Source organism: Sminthopsis crassicaudata, chromosome 4 (assembly GCF_048593235.1).
Source record: "Sminthopsis crassicaudata isolate SCR6 chromosome 4, ASM4859323v1, whole genome shotgun sequence".
Taxonomy (NCBI): Eukaryota; Metazoa; Chordata; class Mammalia; order Dasyuromorphia; family Dasyuridae; genus Sminthopsis; species Sminthopsis crassicaudata.
The window spans coordinates 285,457,198-285,480,310 of NC_133620.1; the positions used below are offsets into that span (position 1 = coordinate 285,457,198).

At 41.5% G+C, this 23,113-nt stretch overlaps 1 protein-coding gene across 1 annotated transcript; it reads right to left on the minus strand.

The window, feature by feature from the left end:
- Positions 1 to 6,506: 6,506 nt before the first annotated feature.
- Positions 6,507 to 22,547, minus strand: PI16 (peptidase inhibitor 16). The gene is made up of 6 exons (XM_074311088.1): positions 22,296 to 22,547; positions 13,051 to 13,272; positions 9,550 to 9,659; positions 9,181 to 9,269; positions 7,837 to 8,322; positions 6,507 to 7,509 (listed from the first exon to the last, which is right to left on the minus strand). Exons 1-6 carry the CDS (start codon positions 22,449 to 22,451, stop codon positions 7,418 to 7,420), a joined length of 1,155 nt encoding a protein of 384 aa, XP_074167189.1. The 5' UTR covers positions 22,452 to 22,547; the 3' UTR covers positions 6,507 to 7,417.
- Positions 22,548 to 23,113: the final 566 nt, after the last annotated feature.

A 23,113-nucleotide genomic window follows, 5' to 3' on the forward strand; every position in this document is an offset into this window, starting at 1 on the left:
ATGTCTAATTCATTCATCTCCTCTTTCACTATTTTTTTAATGTAACAATTTACAAATATAAACTTTCCCCTAAGAACTGTTTTGGCTGTATTCCATGAGTTTGGTATGTTGTCTCATTATTGTCATTCTCTTGGATGAAGTTATCGATTATTTCTGTGATTTGTTGTTTGACCTACTCATTATTTAGACATAGATTATTTAACCTCCTTTACCTCCTGTGTTTACATTTTCTCCACTGTTCCTGGCTTGCTGCCAAGAGGGAACATCCACACTGGGGTAAAAGTCTTTTCAAAGAAAGGCAGAGATCACACCCCTCCCCCCTTGGGTCTGAGCAGCGTGAGCTGCCTGCCTCGCTCTGGCTGCCTGCCCTCAGTCTGTGCCCAGTCTGTTCGTCCCCTCTCCCGAGCAAACACAGACCTTCTCTGGCGAATTTCAAGGATGTCTTCTGTTGGTGATTATTTGTGGGTTTCTTTTCTGGTCAAGCATTAACTCCGAGGCTTGTCATGAAGTAAGTACTGAGAGAAAACACGGAGGTCAAGCAGCTATGTGCTTCCACGCCACTATCTTGGCCGGAAGTCCGATTATTTAACTTCCAATTGGTTTTTATTCTGTTTTTCCCTGGCCCTTTATTGAAAACAATTTTTATTGCGTTATGGTGTGAAAAAGAATCATTTGCTATTTTTTCCTTTCTGCATTTGATTGTGAGGTTTTTATATCCTAATATATGTCTTTTTTGCCCAGGTGCCATGTACTGCTGTAGAAAAAGATGTATTCCATTCTGTCCCTATTCAATTTTCTCCAGAGTTTTATCATTCTGAAGTTTTCTAGGGTTCTATTAACCTCCCTAGTTTCTTTCTTGTTTATTTTGTGGTTAGATTTGTCTGATTCTGAGAAGGAAAGTTTGAGATTCCCCATTAATAAAGTTTTGCTGTTTATTTCTTCCTATAACTGCCTTAATATCTGCTCTAAGAATGTGGATGCTCTATACTTGGTGCAAATATATTTAGTATCTTTACTACTTCATTGTTTACGGTACCCTTTAACAAGATGTAGTTTCCTTCCTTATCTCTTTTAATTAGATCTATTTTTACTTTTGCTTTATCTGAGATCAGGATTTTTCCCTCTGTCTTTTTTGCTTCAGCATTTTCCTATCTAGGGATATCAACAATTTAACCTTTAAATTATATATATATATATATATATATATATATACATATATACATATATATATATATATATATATATTCAAATTTTCTGTTTAAGCTGTTTTTCTTTTTCAATTGAAATGATTGAAAGTCTCTTACTTCATTGAAGATCTATCTCTTCCCTGAGGGATGATGCTCAGTCTCTCTGAGTAGTTAATTCTTGGTTATAACACTAGGTCCTTTGCCTTCTGGAATGCAAGGTTCTCCAAGACTTTATTATAGACACTGCCAGATCCTGGATAGTCCTGATTGTTGCTTCTTAATATTTGAGTTCTTTTTGTCTGGTAGTTTGCTATATTTTTTCTTTGAGATTATAGCTCTGGAGTTTTGCAACAATGTTTCAATGACTATTTTCGCCTCTGTTGCAAGTACATAAGGGCAGAATAGTTGAAGAATATTATACAGGTTCTGTTCTTGGACATGATCTTCAGGGGGACCAATAATTTTTAAATTGTTTCTCCTGGATCTATTTTCCAGCTTGGTTATTTTTCCAATGAAGTATTTTACATTTTCTTCCATTTTTTCATTCTTTTTAGTCTGTTTAATTAATTCTTGATGTCTCATAGAGTCATAAGCTTCCATTTGCCCCATTCTAATTTTTAATGTATGATTTTCTTCAGGTAGCTTTTGTATCTCTTTTTCTATTTGATTAATACTTCTTTTGAAGGTGTCATTTTCTTCAGTGGATTTTTTTTTTTGCATTTGGCCAATTATAATTTTTTAAGGAATTGCCTTTCTTTTCCAAGCTGTTGACTTTCTCTGGCATACTTATCATTTCTTTTCTCATTTTTATTTTTATCTCTCCTGAATGCCTACTAAAGTCTTTAATAAGCAATTCCAAGAAGCCTCTTTGGGTTTGGGTTTGGGTTTGAGATCACTCTTCAAGATTTCCTCTGTGGACATTTTGTCTTCATCTGAGTTGGTGTTTTGATCTTCCCTGTTACCATAACAGCTTTCTATGATCAAAGTACTTTTCTATTTTTTGCTCCTTTCCTTTTCTTTTTGTATTTCCTCTTTGTTTTACTTTTATGGTTGAGTTCTGGTCCTGGGATAAATTTGCTTTTTAAGCTGGTACTGTCGGCTGCTTCACTGGTTCATCCACTATGAGCCAGGACTGAGGGTCTTAGCTGCTGATCTGTTATATTTAAGACTCTCTTTCTCTCTTTCCCAGTCTCTGAGCTGAGCTGAACACCCCTTTAACCCCAATGAGATTGACCTTTTTTGAAGTCCTTCCAATTTATTTTGAATTGGAGAGTGGTTTTATTCCATCAGACTCTGTTCAGAGGCTTGGTTTCATGTAGCTGGGAGAGCTTAAGCAGCTTCCTGGCTTTACTCTATTATCTTGACTCCCCAACCACCCAAAATGAGGATAACAAAGCAAAATTGTTCCCACTCACAATGAATCACCATCACTCTGGAGCAGCACTGGTTCCTGACACACACACAATCACACAAAGGTTATCCTACTACTCCTTGCTGCTTGAACTTGTCCTGTGTAAACACGAAGTTAATCTTTGTTTAAAAATTAAATATACTAAAATGTTTATGTATCATCTGTTATATTTCTCAACATTAACATTCATTTTGTGTAGTACAATTAAAATTGCTTGGTTTCCAAAAAATTTTTTTAAACTTTAGACAAATTGAAATAACTTGAGAAGAGTAAAAAATTGTTTGAAATTTTCTGCTAGTAAAAAATTACAAATGGTGTGAGTTTGATTTTGTAAGGGGACTTGGGGGTGAGAATTGCCACATAATTAATGGAAAACATTGCATGAGACCATGAAGTCTGCCCTGGGTTCCAACCTGTAGCACTTATATCTGCCTAGCACCTAAAGCATCATGAAACAAGACCTTTGTTGATTGGAAGAGATTCTTTGTGATTTACCATGAGACTAACCAATGGCACTTGTAACAGTACGGAAGCTTCAAAGAGTTGAAGAAGTGATAAGGAAAGCAATGATAAAGGGGAATTTCAGTAAAGAGTTCAAATATTCTTTTCCCACCCTGACTGCTGACTGCTCTGACTCAGCTTCCAGGCCCCTTATTCACTTCCTATATTGGAAAGTCTCTGCTTCCTGAGGGACAGCTACAGGTGTTCTGGTTTGCACTAGGTATGCTTCTCTTGGGGAGGAAGTGAGGCAGGGAAAGAGGGGAAGAAATGGGAAAGGTCTGCCCTTGCTGGTTGTAAACCCTGTAATGGAAACATAATAATGATAAATCTTGTCCACATCTGCCTACACCTTGACAATTTGCATAACTCACACACATTCATTCTCATCTTCAGGTGGGGATGGTGATAATAGTGGCAGCAGAAGCAACAACAAGTTCCTCTTGGTTATACTTCAGGTCTTCAAGTACATTTCCTTGCTCCGTCCTCTCAAGACCATTGGGATGTGCAAGCATTATCTCTTTTTTACAGAGGAGGCTCATAGAACTTAGATTTAAAAAGGTCCTATACCTCCTCTGACCTGTGTTGCAGAGGAAGAAAGTAAGGTCCAGGGAGGGGAAAAGTGCTCTGAATCCTAATCCGGGGATCTTTCCGCTACAACTCTATTGAGTGTTCCTTTTTAAAGTCCTATTATGGACAAGGCAATGGGCTGGGGATACAAAGAAAAACATGAAAAAACAGTACCTGCCTACAAAAAACTTTCACATAATTAGGTGACAGCTTAAGGAGGAAAAGAACTCTAAGAAGTAGGAGAAACAGGGAAGGTTTCCCCATGAAGATGATTGGCTGAGCTAAGACTTGAAAGAAGTAAAATGGTTTAGAAGGTAAATGGAGAATTGAAGAACATTGCAAACATGGAATTCAGCTTGTACAAGGGAATTGGAGGTGGGATGCTGAGTATCAAGATAAGGAAATAGCAAGAAGGCCAGTCTGGCTAAAAGGTAGAGTGAAAATTGTCTAGCAAAATGAAATGTCTTGAAAAAGTTGGTGCTTTGAATGACAGACATTTATATTTACATTTTATAGTAGAATGAATGGAGAGCCATTGAAGATTCTTGGTCAGGGAAACCACAGGATTCTGTCTTCTGTCCTAGAAAGAACATTTTGGCATCTATGTGAAGGGAGGATGACAGTGACAGATGTTGGAAGCAGGAATAACTAAGGGGGATTATCATAATAGTCCTAAGCCCAGTTTAACTTCTTTGAATATGACTCTTATGTGTATACTGTGTAGGTACCAATAAAAATTGTCTGCAGGCAGGGTGGGATGGTAGATCATGACTGTCCAGCAGCAACTGCAGCTGCCCAAGTGTCAGTTGGGTGTCTCATTGGCAATGAAGCAGAGGGACAGCAGATGGAAAAGGGGCCTAATGACTGGTACCTACACCTTTTGGAAGGCTGTTTCTTGTCAAGACCTGTCTCTCACTGGCAAGGACTGGTATGGGGGCCCCTGAATGTGAGAGAGGGGGATCCTGGTTAGGAGGTTCAGGGAAAAACTAATGAGGTTTTGGACATACTGGTGGGGATGGAAAAGACCATGCAAACAGCCTGGACTCTGATGGCATGGCCTTTCCCATTTGGAATGGTCCCTCTGAATTTCCCTTTCTATCTGTAGTTTCTAATCCTACCTCGGACACTAGCTATGTGACCCCGGGCTAATCTCTGGGTCTCATATGGGAGATGAGGGGGTTGATCTTGATGCTGTGATTCAGGAGGCAGAGGCACAGCTGGGGCTGGATGACCACCAGGGGCCTTCTGCCCTCTTCCTCCTTTTCGGGACAAGAAGGATTTTTAGATGAGACCCAGATTAGATTTATCCAAAGTGACAGCTGATTAGTAATAGACCAAGGATTATCCCTCAATGACAGCCACACATCCTTCTCATAACACCATCTTCTACAAGGGTTAAGAACCTATAATGTGCCAAGGCCACAGGAAGACAAATCTCAAATGATGGCTAGAATCCGTTTTCTTGAGTCCTAGGCCTGTGACAGGCTTATACCACGATATCTCCATTCTACCCTGATTGTCTCCCACCCTGCCCTGGAAAACACAGTTTGGTTGAGTTCTTATCAACCCAAGTTGCCCCAAGAGGGCCCACCTGATATATGAGTGGTCTTTTCCTAGCCATCCATCTGTGTTCAAAAACCTGCCCTTGCCTATGTTCCAGAGGCACTCCTCAGGCTGGCCCAGCTAGAGAAGCAGTGGCCACACCTTAGTTCTGTTGTGTCTTGGAAGCCAGGATTGAGTGAAGAATAGTCCTGAAACCTCCAAGAAGGAGAGGGTACAGATGTCTGCCCCGAGACAGAAGAGAAACCCACCATCCAACTACCGTTACCCCAGACACTTTTTCGGGATCCAGCTGTATCCAATACCATAAAATCCTAGCCTACTAATCTTATCTCTGGGGGAAGGTGGAAAAGGAATATCCCTCACCCCTTACTCTCCCCCCCCCCGCAAGACCCCTAAATTTAGTGATGCAGCTCCCTACTATTCAAGTTTTTGTTCTCTGCTAGTTACTAGCTAAATTGCTAGGCTGATTTGTGGCTTCCCCTCCCCTCCACTTTCCAGGTTGCGTGCATTTTAACATGAGGTTTTTTGGAGACAAGGCTGGTAACAAAAGGATGACTGCTACTAAGAATTTAAGGCATCAGGATATGATAGATGTGATGTTTGGGGTCACATGGGCTTTTTGGTGATATTACTCTCACCCCCTCCACACTCCACTTGTAAAGCCAATCCTGGCTTTACTTGCTAAGTAAAGTTTTACTGGCTAAGGTTTCTGGGGGAAATAGAAGGAGCAAGAGAGGGGATGGTGTTGGGGGATGGATAAGGGAACAAGCATTCATTAGGTGCCTACTTTATCTCAGGCACTGAACTAGGGTCTCCCTCACAATCCTGGAAGGCAGATACTATTGCCACATCTTACAGTTGAGGAAACTTTAGCAAACAGACTGAGTATCTTTCTCAGGGTCACACAGCTAGTAATTATCTGAGATCAGGGCTTCTTAACTCCAGGCCCAAAGTACTATCTAGTGGGTCACCTAGTCACTGGAGGAATTTTCAGGGGAGGAATAAAGATTGACAGAGAGAAAATACAGTGGAATATCTGAAGAAAGGAAAGTAGTTAATGAAAAAGAGGGTTTATAGAGTAGTGATGGGTCCGGGTAGAGGGCGTAGTCTGAGGGGAGTATAGGGAAGAGAAGGCAATGCTATTTTAATTTTGCTTGAGAGTAGACAAATGGAAGCACTACAGCTTTTTTTGGCCTGAATCCTTCATTTTTGTTCCAGGGTCTGGCGCTACTACCCATATCCTCCCTTTTCAACCACTACCACTCATTCAGGGAAAGTTATTTCAGACCAAACTTTATTCAGGACTTTGAGACTGCTTTCTCCGGAGTCCTTGTCAATTCTGTGGCTCTGGGAGAAGCTTGTCCTTTATCTTAACATAATTCTTATCCCAAAAGATGAGGGAGAGATCCCTGCAGCATCACACACCAGAAATATATCTGGGTAGAATCAGGCTGAGGAGTTGTCACCAGGATCAATACTTATATGTAACCAGGAGTCTGAAGACCTTAATGGATCCAAATAACTCCACCCCATTCCCCCAGCTCTCTGTCCTGCATCTCCCCATTCCTTTTGGGTTTGGCAAAGACACTGAGGTCTTGCCTCATTGGGTATATTGTAGAACATTCACCAGATAGATCCATCTTCATGCTAGAGAAGCAAACATCACCTCTCTGAGCACCCCTGGATGAAAAGGGGGCAGAGGGAAGGGGACAAAGGATCTGGGCAAATCTCTGCTCTCTGGAGGGCCTTGCAGGGCAGGAAGAGTCATAGCCATTCTGGCAGCAGCAGAGCTCTTGGTGACATGGCACCTCCCCTGGACATGTACTAAGTCTTTATTTCTAAGGGTGAAGGAGATGACAACTTGAGGTCACTTCCATTAAGAGAATTCAGTGGTTCTTGGAGCATGTACTTGTTTCATGGCCTCCATATACTACTATTGGGGCCTTGGAGAAACCTCTTTGTAGAGCCTCCCGAAAGATTATATGTGCAAGGAAGGGTATAGTTGAAGAGAGGGGCGTGTGAACACATCAGTGGGCATGTAGAACCCTACGTTCCTTGGTGGTAGATCCAGAATATGTCCATTCTCCCATCCAGTCATCTGCTCTCTTGCCAAGGGGAAGACAAAGCCTTTTGGTTGCATAAATGTACACTTGAGTATGGGCGTGGGACTGTGCAAAGGATGACACCCTCAGAAGAAGTATCTCAAAACTAGGCAGCTGAGTAGCCCAAAGCAAGAAAACTCAGAACGACTGGAGGCATTCAGTATAACCGTCCCCGCATCTGTGTCCGGAGAAGAGAGAGATAAAGCTCAGTCCCAGCAGATTTCCTGGTGTGCCCCATCCCCACCCCATGGGTCTTCCACCAAACACATTTATAATCCCAGGTAATATACACAAGAGGCCCCCAGGAGCCAACAACAATGAAAATGGGTGTTAAGAGTGCTTTTGTGGCCTGCTGACTGCACACTCCATGCGGTTACACATGCAGGGATATCGGAGGTCAGGGATGCCCCTCTCCCATTCCTTGGCATCAGACTTAGGGATGCAGGACTACAAGAATGAAGAGCCTGGAGACCCGATCAGGCAGGACTGAAGCTGGGGGTCTTACCTTCTAAAGAGTGCAGGGCCAGAGTGCGTCCCCCGATGGCATTGGCCCCATCAGTTTGGGGGAGGTCAGGGGGCAAACTGTTGGAGCTGTGCTTTATTGGCCACAGGGTCCCTGGAACCTCTTCTGGCCCATCTTTAGCCAAGAAAGTGGTAGCCAGAGTTTTGGAGGAGGAGGAGGAGGAAGGAAGCAACTCTTGAAGTCCGTTTTGAGTGGGCTCGTCTCTGTCTGGCTCAGTCTTGCTGGCTTCTCTCTCTAATGATTTCAGGGTGGTTTCAATACTTAGCCTAGGGGAGAGGGAGGTCCCCTCATTCAGGGAGGTTGAAGTTTGGGTTGCCAAAGAAGGAACCTCAGTCGCCAAGTTGGATGAGGTCTCACTTGCCATAGAGGTTGCCAATTTGGGCGAGGTCTCACTTGCCATAGGGGTTGTCAGGGTTGTACTTGGTAAAGAGGGGGAGACTCCAGCCTCCTCTGGGCTTATGATTGGTTCTGACAAGAAATGGACAGGGCAGAGCATTAATAACAATCTACATGTCCTCAATCCTTATCTACTTTAGCAAAGATGTACTAGAAAGATGTGCATTAAAGGACGAATTGAAATAACTGGACATGTTTGCAACATGGATGTCTCCCAAGTATTTGTGAGGGAAAGGGACTCGATATCATGTTCTGTTTGAAAATCAGGAACAGTGGGTAAAAGTTGCAAAGGAGACAATTGAGACTCAACAGTAACAAATCCCATTAGATTTGTCCAGAAGTAGAACAAGCTGCTGGAGAGGCAGCAGGATGGATCTTTCTGCTTAGAGATAGATTTTCAAGAGGAAGCTAGTAGACATTTAAGTGTATTACAATAATAATGTAACTTCTTTACTATATGGGCTGGCCCACTTGCCATAGAGCTTCCTTCCAGCTTCCAACTTTGTGACATTTCTGGATCTCAGTCTCATTGTACCCCCAACCAACATGCATCAGCCACCTCCCCTTTTCCATGCTACATCATCACTACCTTTCTTCTCCTCTTTCTACTCATTTGCCTTTCTACCTTTCTCTCTCTAACTACACCCAGAACCTCTTCAACTCATCACACTTTCTCAGGCTTCCTCATTTCCTCTACCTCTCACTTCATTGTGAGCTCCAAGGCCAAGGGCATAGGATCCATCAGATCTTCATTTTTTCATTTCACTCCTGAGGGTGAAGTGGAAGGAAGCTTCTGTTTGTTAGCCTACAGAGTTCCAGTTGGGACCAAGGCTACTGGGCAGGACCAAAACACAATGTCTAAATGCTCCTTGACTGATTGACAAGATATCTACCCCCCAGATCTTCCCTTCTAGCCCCACCACTACTTACGACAGAGTAGGTTCTTACACTGGTAGCCCTCCTGACATTGGGAACACTGTGGCCCCTCCATATAGGGCTTCTGGCCCTTCACATTTCCTCTGGGAGAAGAAAAAGGGGGAGATGGAAAAGGAAATCTAATTAATTCTCTCCTTCCTCCTTCCCACCCCCCACCTTCCAACCACCCCAGGAGGCAATCTGAGAAAGTGGGAAATACTCAAATCTGAGAGTTGGTATACTTGGCTCTGACACCCACTAGTCTGTGTGATCTTGAGGAAGTTCACTTTCCCCTCCAACCTCGGTCAAATTGGACTGGCACCCTCTCCCGTTCTTCTATCTCTTTTAGCTCCATCCCTTCCACAGTCTCTGATGGGCACTCACGGAGGCTCATAGTTGCAGACCAACACGTGAATATTAGTCTCCGTCACTCCCTCAAGCTTCTCACAGAACTGAGAACCGCAGCCAATCCTCTCTGTCTTTGCCCAGACCACCTGAAAGAAGTCAGAACAAAAGGTCTTTCTTTCTGACAAGAGCAGGTGAGAGCAAGCCTGAAGCTCAAGGATACAATCTAAAAACCAACCTGGAGACATGGCCAATTTCCTAAAGACCACCCACCATTTATATCCTGGAAATATGTAGGGTCCCTGTGGGAGTTGTTCAGTCATGCCCAACTCTTTGTGACCCCGTGCATTGTACTGATCATGGAGGTTTTTTTTGGCAAAGATACTGGAGTTATTTGCCATTTCCTTCTCCAGTGGATTAAAATAAACAGGTTAAGTGACTTGCCCAAGTAAAACTGCTAGTCTAATCCTGTCTGAGGTTGAAATTAAAAAATGAGGCTTCCTTACTCCAAGCCCAGCACTCTATCCACCGAGCCAGTGGACTTTTATCTAAAATACTTTCTCCTTTTCTCCCTTTGTCAAAAAAAAGGTCTCTCCTCTTCCCACTTCAAAACTAAGTCCCAGCTGCTGCCAATGATTTGTTAGTATTAATGACACTTCAGCACCTGTAATGTAAGGAGGAGGAGGGCTAGGGTAAGGGGGGAATTGGGAGAAGATTTTCATTTTAAGGGAATAAAATTCTCTAAGTCAAAGGGCTGAATTGGTAACTCTGGAATTCTAGGCTCAATGATAAAAGTAGAGATTTGGAGGATTTAAGGGCAGAGAAAGATTTGTCAATATCCTAACCCCAAATCATTCATTTTTTCTCTCTTTCTGCTATGAAGTTTCCAGTGTCAGACTGTAATCATTTGAAATCATTTAGATCATTCATTCTAAGGTGTTAAGAGGTGAAAACTTAACAGTACTTCTTAGGGCTTTTTGCATTTTAACAGCCCTCAATAAAAAGAAAGTTCTCTACTGTTAGACTCTTAGTATAGGGAGGTTGAGAGAGGAATTTTTTCTAGGGCTGGTGACCTTCCTGGTGTCCTTGAGTCCATCCCAGACTGAGGCCTCTCCTGCTGGTGGTGAGAATCCAATTCAGAATCACCTCACAGTCAACTGTATGTGTTGAGGGTCCCCTTGACCTGTATAATGCTCCAGTTAATTTTGAAACCTCCTTCGCTTTTCCCTCAACTATCCAGAGCTTAACTGAGTTTCCAGAAAGGGACAAGGGAAGAGCTGAGTGTCAAAGATGATTATCATAAAGTTTACATACTTTGTAAGTAATCTTTCTCACCAAGCCTAAATACTTTTTTTCTCTAACAATTCTGACAAGCTGGGGCAGCTGGGTGGCGCAGTGGATAGAGCACCAGCCTTGAATTCAGGAGGACCCGAGTTCAAATGTGGTCTCAGACACTTAACACTTCCTCGATCTGTGACCCTGGGCAAGTCACTTAACCCCAGCCTCAGGGGGGAAAAAAATCACAATTCTGACAAGCTGTGGTGGTCTGTTTTTAGCTGGCTGGAGGATAGGTCTTGATATCCCCCTCCAAAAAAAAGGCCTAATAGAACCTAACAGAGGATTTCCCCTCTTCCCACATTTCACCATATTTCTCTGCTTTCCCTGAAGATGTACTCCTTCTTAACCTTCTTCAAAACCATTGGTAGGGCCTCATCTGGGACCCCCAGGAGAAGAAAAGATTTCTCAGATTTTCTTAGATTTTCCTGGTTGTAAGGAATATTGGAATGGAAAAACCTTCTGTAAAGAGTAAAAATAGTAAGTTCCAGCTGTCCAGAAGTCAGATTTCCAGAAGTGTCAACCAAGAAGCCAGAAATGGGGAGTAGGATGTATGGGAAGGCTTCTGAATAGCATAAATATACCATTCATGCACTTCATTTGTAGGTAAGCTTTCATTCAGAGCCTATTGACTTTTACTTTCTATAAAATTCTAAAAAGCCCAGTGACCTGGTTTATAAGTCCATAACATATTAAAAGCTGGAGAAGAGCTCCTAGATACAGCCATTTGGTACTAGCAAAAAATAACAGCTAATGTCAAGAAGGTTTCCCTTCAGATTTATAAAAGTAGAACATCCCAGCAGAGTGTCAGAGCCAAGGGCCTTCTGCATTGCTGCATCATATATAACACAATGCAATAAATGATGCTTGTAATGATGACCCTGAGTCATTGACTGACTACCATCAGGGAGGTGGGAATAAGAAGGCAGAAGCTATTTCTCATGGTCTTCACGAGGTCATCAGCCACTCTCCTTGTCCAAAGCTTTCTGAAGGCAATAGATAGTAAGGGAGATATTTGATTGGTATTTATAAACTGGCTCTTGCTCTTTGATTACAGAGTGATTTTCTTTACTGGAAAGAAAAAGCAGCAAAAGAATTAAGTGAGATGTCATTATGTGAGAGCACTAGATCTCTGGGGAGTCTGGTTTCCTGGTGTGTCCTGAGACGTTCTTAGGCATAAAGACTGCCAAAGGACTGGGCAGTGATGAAGCCGTGTCACAAAGTCAGGGATAGCTATATCCTGAATGACACTCTTCTATTTACCACTGGTCTGTCAGATGCTATGGAGTTCCCAACATTAAAAAAAAGCAAGAGTAGGGGATATAAGCACATGAGCATCATAGTCCTGGTTCGGTGGTTTTCTGTTTTGTTAAAAAAGCAGGAAAGTGTTATATTTCTAGAACAATTTTTAGAAATAATTTAAATCCTAAATGATTAAAACAAAAAGAAAATCAAAGAGTACTTAAAGGAGTAAGTTTCAGCCATCCAGAAAGTAAAGCTATTATGAGACTAATTCAGCACAGTCAAAATAATTATAACAAAAATAACAAAGAATAAATTATCATCTTTAACATATATTTTACCATGTTTAACATTTATTAGATTACATGCTATCTGGGGGAGGGGGTGGAGGAAGGGGAGGAAATGGGAACATAAGGTGTTTCAAGTGTTAATGTTGAAAAATTATCCTTGCAAATGTTTTGAAAATAAAAATTTCAATAAAAATGCATTGCTAAAGAATAAATTATCATCTCTATGTCTGGGATGTGTTTGGTCCTTTTTTAGTCATGTCTAATTCTTTGTGACCCTATTTGGGGTTTTCTTGGCAGATATACTGGAGTGGTTGATCATTTCCTTCTCCAGGTCATTTTATTGACAAAAGGGATGGGGCAACCTGAGTTAAGTAACTCACCCAGGGTCCCACAGCTAGTAAGAATCTGAGGCTGAAGTTGAACTCAGAAAGATGACTTTCTCTATCCATTGTACCACCTAGAGAACCACGACATGGCTTAGGCTGGGGCAAAGCCTAAAGCCTGGGATTCTGCCATCCTGTTCTTAACTTCAAGATCTACTTTTCCTTTAGAGGTGAGGATGGGATTAACTATTGAACTGGAAGAGCTCAGGGTGATAAAATGGGGTGGGAAGGAGAGGAAGCTGAAGAAGAGTCCTTGGGCCTGGCCTGGTCCTGTCCCATCCCTGGCCTACCTGGGTGTAGTGGCCGCACATCTGTCCTTCCGCACATGTAGCATTGCTGAGGTTGTAGTGCTCATGCTCATTGTACCATTGCTCCACAGCTAGCTGCAGGTCCATCTCCCCTTCTGTGATGGCGAAAAGGTTCTCTCCCCGGCGGCCTCGATCCTTGTTGTGGCCCCACACGCACTTGCTGGCGTAGGCTTTGGCAAAGGCAGCCAGGTTCTCATCCCATTTCTGAGAGGGCAGAGAGGATTAGGGAAAAAAGGGGAAAGCCCAAGATCTAATGTTGGGCTGACCAAGACCCCCTTAGTCTGTCTCAGTTTTCTCATCCACAAAACTGGGACAATTATCTCAAGTTGCTGTGAGAATTAAATGAGAGAATTCAAGCACTTTGTAAAGAAGGTATATGGCACTTGGCAGATATTGTTATGGCCGGCACTCCTCTTTTAGTAGGAAGAGATCATTCCATATATCAGCATCTTTCCAATGCCATGGTCCAAAAGAGGTACCATAGTTAGTTTGGTTTGCATCCTATCACCCTAGTAGCCTATATCTCTCCCATTGTCTATAAAGTACCCTTTCTATACACAGTAGGTACTTAATATATGTTGAATTAATTAACGAATATTTTCCAGTTGATTTTGATCTGAATTGCTGGATTGGTCTAAACATAAGTATACTTTATCCTCTCCCTAATCTGTCTCATGTAAAATCACTGTGACCCACAAAATGGTATTTTCATTGGCTATCTATATATTTTTTCTTTCAAAAAAACCTCATTTTAGGAATTAACCTTATAATGTAGGGATTGCAAAATCTAATATAGTACATGGAAACTTTAACATTAAAAATATCTGGAAACAGAGCAGGAATGTGTGCCTCAATAAATTTAGATATTGACCCTTACTTAACCCTCATAGTTTAAATTTCCTTCAGTAATAAGTAGGCATGTTTAGTGACTAGTTTCAGTATGATAATGTATTGCATGGTATACTTTATAAAGTTTAATGCAGGACTCTATGCCATCTAGACTTACATAATTTAACATAAAATTATGAAAACTACATTAGACTTCTAGCTAGGAAAGAACTAAATATTGTCTCATTTTATCTTCCCAACAAACCTTCCCAACATAACATAGGTGTTATGATTATCACCATTTGTTGTTTTTCAATCATTTTAGTTATGTATGACGTTTGTGACTCCATGTGTTGTTTTCTGGTCAAAGGTATTGGAGTGATTTGTCATTTCCTTCTCTAGCTTATTTTTACAGATGAGGAAACTGAGGCAAACAGGGTGAAGTGACTTGCCCAGAGTCCCATAGCTAGGAAGTGTCTGAGGCTTGACTTGAACTCATGGAGATGAATTTTCCTGATTCTAAACTCAGCACTCTATCCACTGTACCTTGGAATATCCTTGTAAATCTGGAAAAGATGTAATAGTTTAATCTGATGGATTCAATAGGAAGGATGGTTCCAGGCTTGGCTGTGGCTCAGGGCAGAATCCAACCAGCTTTTCCCCATTGCCTGAGGCAAGCTTGGCTCCAGGCCTCCCCAAAACTAAAGCTGTTCTTTCTTTAACAAGTAAAGAAATGAAAGCCAAGGTGCCCAAGCCTCTCCAAGTCTGCTGACACCTGCCAATTGAGGCTGTCACAAAGGACACGGGTGAATATGGAAGTCTTATGATTACAACAGATCAGGCATTAAGAAAGACCCCAAATCCACCCTTCTGTTAAAGAAGATACATGTTTTAACATTTAAAGCCCTCCCTAGCCAAGTCCTATAGAGTACAATACATTATATAATAGAAAGGACAATGGCTCTCCAGTCAAGATCTGAGTTCTGATCTTCTCTGATTTTTGCCACCTATATATTTATACTTTGTAAATGATAAAAGGTGAGCTATTTATTACATTTAGACTTAGCCTCCCTGAAAGCAGGAATGAAAAAGGAGGGCAATTTGAGGGAGGTGGTGGTCAGAAGCAGAAGGTGATGAGGAAGGAAAGGGGAAAGGAGAAAGAAAACTATAACTTGGGAAATATAGGATAGTGGGAAATAGAGAGTTAGTCATTTTAACTGTGAATGTGAATGAGATGAACTCTTCCATAAAACAAAAGCAGATAGCAGGGTGGATTAAAAGCTGGGGTTCTATAATATGTTGTATAAAAGAAACACATTTGAAGCAGAGAGATGCATGCAGAATATAGGTAAAAAGCTGGAGCTTCAGCTGAAGTAAAAAAAAAAAAAAGTAGGGATAGTGATCTTGATCTCAAATCAAGCAAAAGCAAAAAATAGATCTAATTAAAAGAGATAAGGAAGAAAACTACATCTTGCTAAAGGGCAGCATAGATAATGAAGCAATATCAATATTAAACATATATGCACCAAGTGGTGCAGCATCTAAATTCTTAAAGGAAAATTAAGAGAGCTGCAAGAAGATATAAAAAGCAAAACTATACTAGTGGGGATCTTAATCTCGCTCTTATCAGAACTAGGTAAATCAAGCCATAAAATAAACTAGAAAGAAGTTAAGAAGGTAAATAGAACTTTTGAAAAGTTAGGTATGATAGCCCTTTGGAGAAAATTGAATAGGGACACAAAGGAACATATTGGCATACAAACCTGAAAGCAGGAATGGTGTCCAATCTAAACCTTTTTACCCCCTCCTATGCCTAGTGAAGTACCTTGCCCATAGAAGGTTTAATAAATGCTTGGTAAACCATTGAATTGGAATCCCATCCTACCATGTAGGTGCCCTGAGCTGATGCAACCCCTAATCCTCAGAAACCTAAAGCACTTCTGTAGAGCAGCCCTCAATACAGTTGTACCGCTCCATCCTCCCAAGTCCTGTCATTGTTAGTTATCTTCCCGGGTGGAGGAAGGGGTATTATCTTTCCCACTGATTTCTTAAGAGCAGACATTGTATGGCATCCCTTCATGCCCTCTGAAACACCTGGCACCACCCACTGAGGCAGCAAGGAGCTGTCCAGCTGAAAATTAGTCCTCTTTCCAGGACTTTGCTGAAGTCACTTCTCATGAGAAGCCTCCTTGTGGCGTAGACTTTGAAATTGGAACAGCCTCCTATGTGACTGCCAGCTAAAGCTGTCTGCCCCCAGAAAGGGCCAGTCACACATTATCAGAAAGTAAAAGTGGAAAACATGTAGTTCCCCCTATTTTACAGGTGAATGAGGCTTAAAAGAGCCTGGAAAGTGCTCATAAGACCTTTAGAGTCAAATCTTTCCTCCCAATGTTTTTATGGGGAAACTGAGTGATTTGTCCCATAGCACAAAACTGTTAAATATATGAGGGGGTATATGAGCCTAGGTTTTCCCAACATCCAATGACCTACTGTAGAGGTCTGAAACTCTGAAAAGGTGTACTTGAATCAGACAGTGGAGCACTTAAGGCTAATTACCAATTGATGTGAGATAATGGCTCTATATACATATATTTAGACTCCCAACTCCAGAATCCAGGATACATCTTTTGCAAGCTGAGTGGCAGCTTGCCTGCCTCCTTCACTTCTCCCCCTAATTGATCTTTAATTGATCTGTTCTCTGACTGATCCTTCGGTCCTCCAGAGAGTTAGTTCGGACTTTATAACCTACCTCTTCTACCATGTTATTGTTGTTCAATTCTGTCCAATTCTTCATGACCTTTTGGGGGATTTTTTGGGGCAAAGATACACAGTGATTTGCCATTTTCTTCTCCAATTCATTTTACAGATAAGGAAACTGAGGCAAACAGAATGACGTGCCTGGATCAAGGTCCCACAGCCAGGAAATCTCTGAGGCTGGATTTGAATTCACAAAGATGAATCTTCTTGACTATAGACTCTATGAATACCTAATTACTCAGAGCCATACTTTCTCTCAAAGGGAAAGACCAAAGTCACAGAGCTCAGACAGTAAAACAGCTGGAACTCAATCAGCCACGTCTTTCTATTCCCAGAGCAATATTTTTCCTACTAAACCAATGATTGGAACTTGTGAGCCTTGAATCTTTGGGAAGCTCAGGAGTTATACAAATAGGGTAGGAGAACCCTTATGCAAATCCCTAAGTAAACCTTCTAAGGAAGCTATGGGTTAGTAAATGGGGAGCCAGCCTCAGAATCAGGAAGACCTGGCTGCTTCTGATATCTAGGGTCTCTGTGACTTTTGTGAGATTGTAAATTGCAGCATGGTCCCTCTACCCTCCCATAACATCCTCTTTCAGCTTCAAATCTGTGAACCTATTGGTAGAGGAAGTTCTCTCACTGGGAGTTCCTTCAATCAATAAAGTCTTCATTGGGGGAGAGGGAGAATAAATCTTTTATAAATTGATTAAAGTATGTCTTAAACATATATGTGCTACCATGTTTTAAATGTACTATCATAATAAAATACTAATTCATTTAAGAATTACAGAATTCATGATAGCTTTTTGTTGTCTTGTGTTTTCTCAATCAGTGGATACTAATAGTGCGACTGGTGTGTAGAAGCTGATGAAATTTTTCACTGTTATAAAGGAATCCTCACACTCAAAAAGATCGGAAACTATGAACTATGCCGTGTTTTTGCCCCCAAATGGATATGAACTTGGGTAGGTCCTTGAGCAATGGAGATCTGCACTTGGATCAATTGTCATGTGCAGAAGGCTTGCCAGTAGTTCTAATAGGCTCTCATTGGTGGGTCTGCGTTGGTGGGTTCATGTGGTCTTGGCTTGCTAGGACCTCCAGAGTCACCAAGGATCATCCAAAAATTCCTAAAACTCTTTGCTCGAGATTTTTTTTTTTTCCTCTTGGATAGTATGCAGTCACTGCACCATCTTGTGGTTATACATGGTAATTAACTGAACATCCCTCCACATCTTTGTTCCCTGGGAATACCCATGGTACTTCTCCCCACCTCTCCCAAATTTCCTCACTTCCCATTTCAGAACAAAAGGCCAAACTGCTTGTGTTTCTATTTTCCCACTCACCATCAGTTTCTTTTCCCCTTCTATCCTGGCCCTTCACAAGCCTCTCCTTCATTGCTGTAAGAACCTATCTCATGTTACTCCTGCAAACATCTTGCCCAGTTCAATGTTAGCTAATCCCCTAAGGCTTGGGAACATGGAAAAGCCTTTAAAACCCAAAGAAATTATTCTCTAATGGTGGAATTTCAGCTTCTATAACAGCAGATGGGGAAAGGAGAGTGGGAACAGAGACTCTAGGAATACAGGATCATAGGTTTTGAAACAGAAATGGGTCTTTGTCCAGTGACTATTTTTAGAAAATTAAATAAGTCCGAAAGGGAGAAATTATTTGCTTAAATTCACACAGGTAATAAGCAGCAGAAATGGGGTTCAAATCCATGTTCCCTGATTTTAAATTCTGTGCTATTAACACTTTACAGCTATGGTTTGATTCAAGGTATGGGGGAAATTGCTTAGCCTTTGAATTACATGATTTTAAGTAACTGTCCATTGTGCTTGTATTTAAGGCCAGACTGAGAAACTTGAAGAGGCCAGATTGACTGCAGCTGGTCAGGGAGTGGGCGGATTCAATTGAGCCAGTAAAGGAATTAATAAGACCTCCCAGCCCAGAGCTCTGGGAAAACTGGATCCAATTAAGCTCCATGATCTTTTGGCTTCGCCTGATGGGCCTGGAAAATGGTTCTTCTGGCTCCTTGTCCTCAACTCCACCCTCGTGGAGCCATCTCCCGCTGTTCTGGCCACTGACCAAACAGTCAGAGTCAGACATGTTTTCAGGGGACTGCCGAGAAGCGATCTGGAACCCTCTGAGGAGAGGAATGTGGAGAAAGGAAGATGGGACTCTAGGGGATGGCGTCCATGTTCTGCCAAATGCTTGTCCCCTCTGCTCGAAATCCCACCATTAGAGTCATTACTTTGAAAGTTAAGACATATGGGTTTCCCAGAACCCTTAATTAAAATGCCAAGTTCACTGGGAGCCCTAATGCCTTATTTCTTCTTAATCAGTTCTTAACTATCATTGCCATTGACACAGTTGTTCCCAAATATTATTTTTTTGATCCTCACAATAATCTTAGAAGATCATTAGTGCAAACATCATTAGCATCCTGATCTTAATAGATGAGAAGATTGAGGAGGAAAGAGGGAAAATAAGCTGCCCTCTCTCCGACCCTGGACACCTCTCATCCTCCACCCCAGGTAGAAAGTAGCAAATCCGGGCAGAGTGCAAACCCAGACCTTTTTGCCTCCAAAACCAGTCTTCTTCCGACAAAATAATAACAATTTTCGGGGAGTAAGGACTTAACCAGCATGCAATTCAACTAAATGAGTGTTTATTAAGTGCCTACTTTGGGCCAGGACTAGGGAGATAAAAGAAAAATATGGAATGATTCCTGGGCTCAACAAACTTACATTTTATTGGGTATCCGACATACCTTCTATTGACAAAATAAATTATACATCTTACACATATATGCATTACCTTTCTTTGAAATATTTCAAGCTCATTGTGCCTAGCATGGAGTGACTTTGGGTAGGAGACAGAAGCAGGGGGAAAAGGAAAGGAGGAGGAGGAAATCCAGATGATAAAGTCAGAGTTAAAAGAGGTAGAAAGAAAAAAGGAATGAAAACATATTTCCTGTTCTTCACAACTTTGCCCAGGACTGTCCTTGGCCCTAGGTAAGGAACATCTGTTTGTTTGTTTGTTTGTTTGTTTGTTTTTGAAGCAAAAGATATTTTATTTATTGACAGGTAAAGACCAGTGCATTTTCAAGAACTGTAAAATGTACCATACTTTACCCCCATATAAAAACTGGTATTAGTATAAATGTGTAAGCAATGCAACACTTCTTTTTTGGCAAAATGCTGTATTGTATTATTCATTCTGTTTTGTTAACCCAACCATTCCTCTGTGAACCAATCGATATCAAAATTTTCTACAAAAATAAACTAGACAGCGAGTGACTCAAAAAATAAGCTGCCACTTATGCATAGATTGATGTACAGTATTTCTAACTGAATGTCCTTGAGTCTTTCAAGTTGTTTAAATTTTCTGTGTATAGAAGCACATTTACAAGGCACATAGTCCAATTGACAATACTTTTTAATCTAGTTACTAAATTATTATCTTAGGAGGGCAGGGGGGAAGGGATCAACATCAAACACCCATTTCTTAATCCTAGCACACAGTTCAATTTGGACAGTGGGTTGAGAGATATGTTCTGGGAATTAGAATTTTGGTTTCCATTTTGTTGTTCAGTTCAGTTGTTTTTCAGTTATATTCTACTCTTCGTGACCCCTTTTGGGATTTTCTTGACAAAGATAGTGGAATGATTTACCATTTCCTTCTCCAGTTCATTTTACAGATGAGAAAACTGAGGCAAACAGGGTAAGGTGACTTGCCTAAGATCATTCAGCTAGTAAGTATTTGAGGCTGGATTTGAACTTAGGAACAGGAGGTTTTTTTTCCCCCCAGGCCTGGCACTCTATACAGTGAGCCACCTAGCTGCCCTCCATTTTTTGTACTTAACCTCCTGTTAAGCAGTGAATTAATTGTTTATTAAATATCGGCTATGTGTTGGGTACTAGAGATTTAAAGATATTCAAAAATTAAATGGTCCTTCCAATCAAGAAGCTTACATTCTACCAGGGGAAGATGTTCACAGATAAGTTAATACAAAATACATACAAATAATGCAAATATAAAAATTATAAGGTGAATTTTTGGAGTGATGGGAGGGTACTAACAACAGGAGATAAGTAGGTAGCTCAGTGGATAGAGTGCCAGGCCTGGACTCAGATAGAGTCATCTTCATGGGTTCAAGTCTGGCCTTGTACACTTACTAATTGTAGTGATCCTGGACAAGTCACTAACTCTGTTCATCTCAGTTTCCTCATTTGAAAAATGAATTGGAACAGGAAATGGCAAATCATTCCAGTATCTTTGCCAAGATAAGCCCAAAATAAAGCCAACAAGGAGTCCAACACAACTGCACTAAAGTCTGGCAAAGATTTCTCCAATATCTTTGGGTCCCTGAAGATTCAAATCTTCCACCCAACAGGCCGTGGGTTCCAACTCCATGGTCCATCAGAGAGAGGACCATAGTGCATCACAATTCCATATTGCTTTATTTTACAAAGCACATCTCTCACAACAGGTCTGTAATAATGTCAAATAATGTCAGAACAGGAAATGGCCTCAGGGAACTCGTAGTTATTTTAAAAGTGAAAAAACAGACCCACAGAATTATCCAAGGCTCCATAGCATGTGCCTGGAAGAACTCATGTTTCTTGACTTCTAGTCTGGGATTCCTTCTATTCCACCGGGCATGGAGGTGGAGAACTGCCCCTCTCTATCACCCTCTGTGTTCAGGAACTCCACAGAGGCTAGGCAGAAGAGACACCCAATGCTCACAGTGGTGTGTGTTCTTCACTTTCAGATTCACAATCCTGAGAGATCATTTTGCAGATGAAAAAGACTGAGACCCAGAGAGGGGAAGTTACTTCTCAGATGAGTGAGCCTCCTGCATGACTCAGAACACAGAACAGTTTGCCTAAGTCACCATCCTTAGTCAGAAATCATCTGCCTTCAAGACTGGCAACGAGCCATTTGTCCATAGTAATAGCTAATAATAGATAACATTTACAGAGCACCTACTGTGTATCAGACATTGTGCAATAATTATAATCTCATTTGATCTCCACAATAAACTTGGGAGGTAGATATTATTCTTATCTTCATTTTACAGATGGGGAAACTGAGGCAAACAGTGCTTAAATAACTTGCCTATGGTCATGCAGTTTGTAAGTAGCTGAGGTCAAGTTTGTACTCAAATCTTCCTGACTCCAGTTCTCCCCCTCTGCCATGTATGCACCCCAAACCCCGTGACTTAGGCCAGGCCAAAAGTCTTATCCCCATTTTACTGCTGGAAATTCAGGCTCATGAGGTTGAGACTTATTCAAAGTAATATAGCAGATCTAAGGCTGGAATTTAGCTTTTTGTGTGTTTTTTATTTTAATAATTTATTAAATTTTAATATTTTAATTTACTATTTTTTAGCATTTTCTTTTAAAATTTTGAATTCCAAATTCTCTCCCTCTTTTCTGCCTTCTCCCACTCCCACTGAAAAGACAAGCAATATTATATTAATTATACATATGAAGAATCTAAGCCTTTAATTGTATTATTCCCCCAGTACCTTGCAGCCCCTGAGGAAAATATTTGGCATCCTCATTAGTCTCCTTCCAGGCTTAGCCCACTTTGGGAGTTTTGCATTCTAAATGGATGAAGGGTCTGCCTCAGCTTACCATATTCTTCATGTTGGTCGCAGGTGGGGAAACCTGGGAGCGATACAGGTTGTGAAGTTCTACCACCGTTTGCTTTTCTTCATCATTTAGGCTACAGCTCAGCTGGGCAGCTGTGAAGAGGAGGAACACAGCTGGAAAGCAGTGGGAGCTCTTCATCTTGCCTTCTTTCCAGCTCTAAGTCTGGGGGTCTGGCAGCTGGATTTAAAAGAATGGCAAGTCCCTCCCTCCACAAAAGAGCAACACCCCTGGCTGGAATTACTGGTGTGGGGCTCCTCTTTAATGAGCCCCCTCCACTTGCAGCACACCCCGCCCAGCTCACATAATGGGGTGGGAGAGGAAGAAGAATGGATCTTTGGGAGCTGTCCAAAGCCTTGTCCACTCCTAAGGAACATTTAACATCCCATCAGAATCCTTGGCAAAAATTTCTTGTCTTTGTGATTGGGAATGGGGGGAGTGATGTGTGGAGGAGGAGAGGGAAGGCTTGGGTCAAGTGCTCTGAGTTTTCAAAGTCCCACCCTAAATGTGGGGTGCACTGGTGAAGGTAAAAGCCCTCCTAGCACAGTGATTCTTATAAAAGTGATGAAATAAGGTCCAGAGAATTATCCAAGATTATGTATCATGTCTCTAGCAAAGCTAACATAGGAACCCAGGTTTCTTGGTTCCTAATTCAGGGTTCTTTCTACTCCATTGGGAGTTTAGGTGTAGAACTGCCTCTCTCTATCACCTTCTGTGTTCACACACTCCAGAGAAGCTGCGCACCCATCTAGTGCAGGGCTCGATTGTATTGGGAGTGGAAGCTGCCTCTCTATATTACCTTC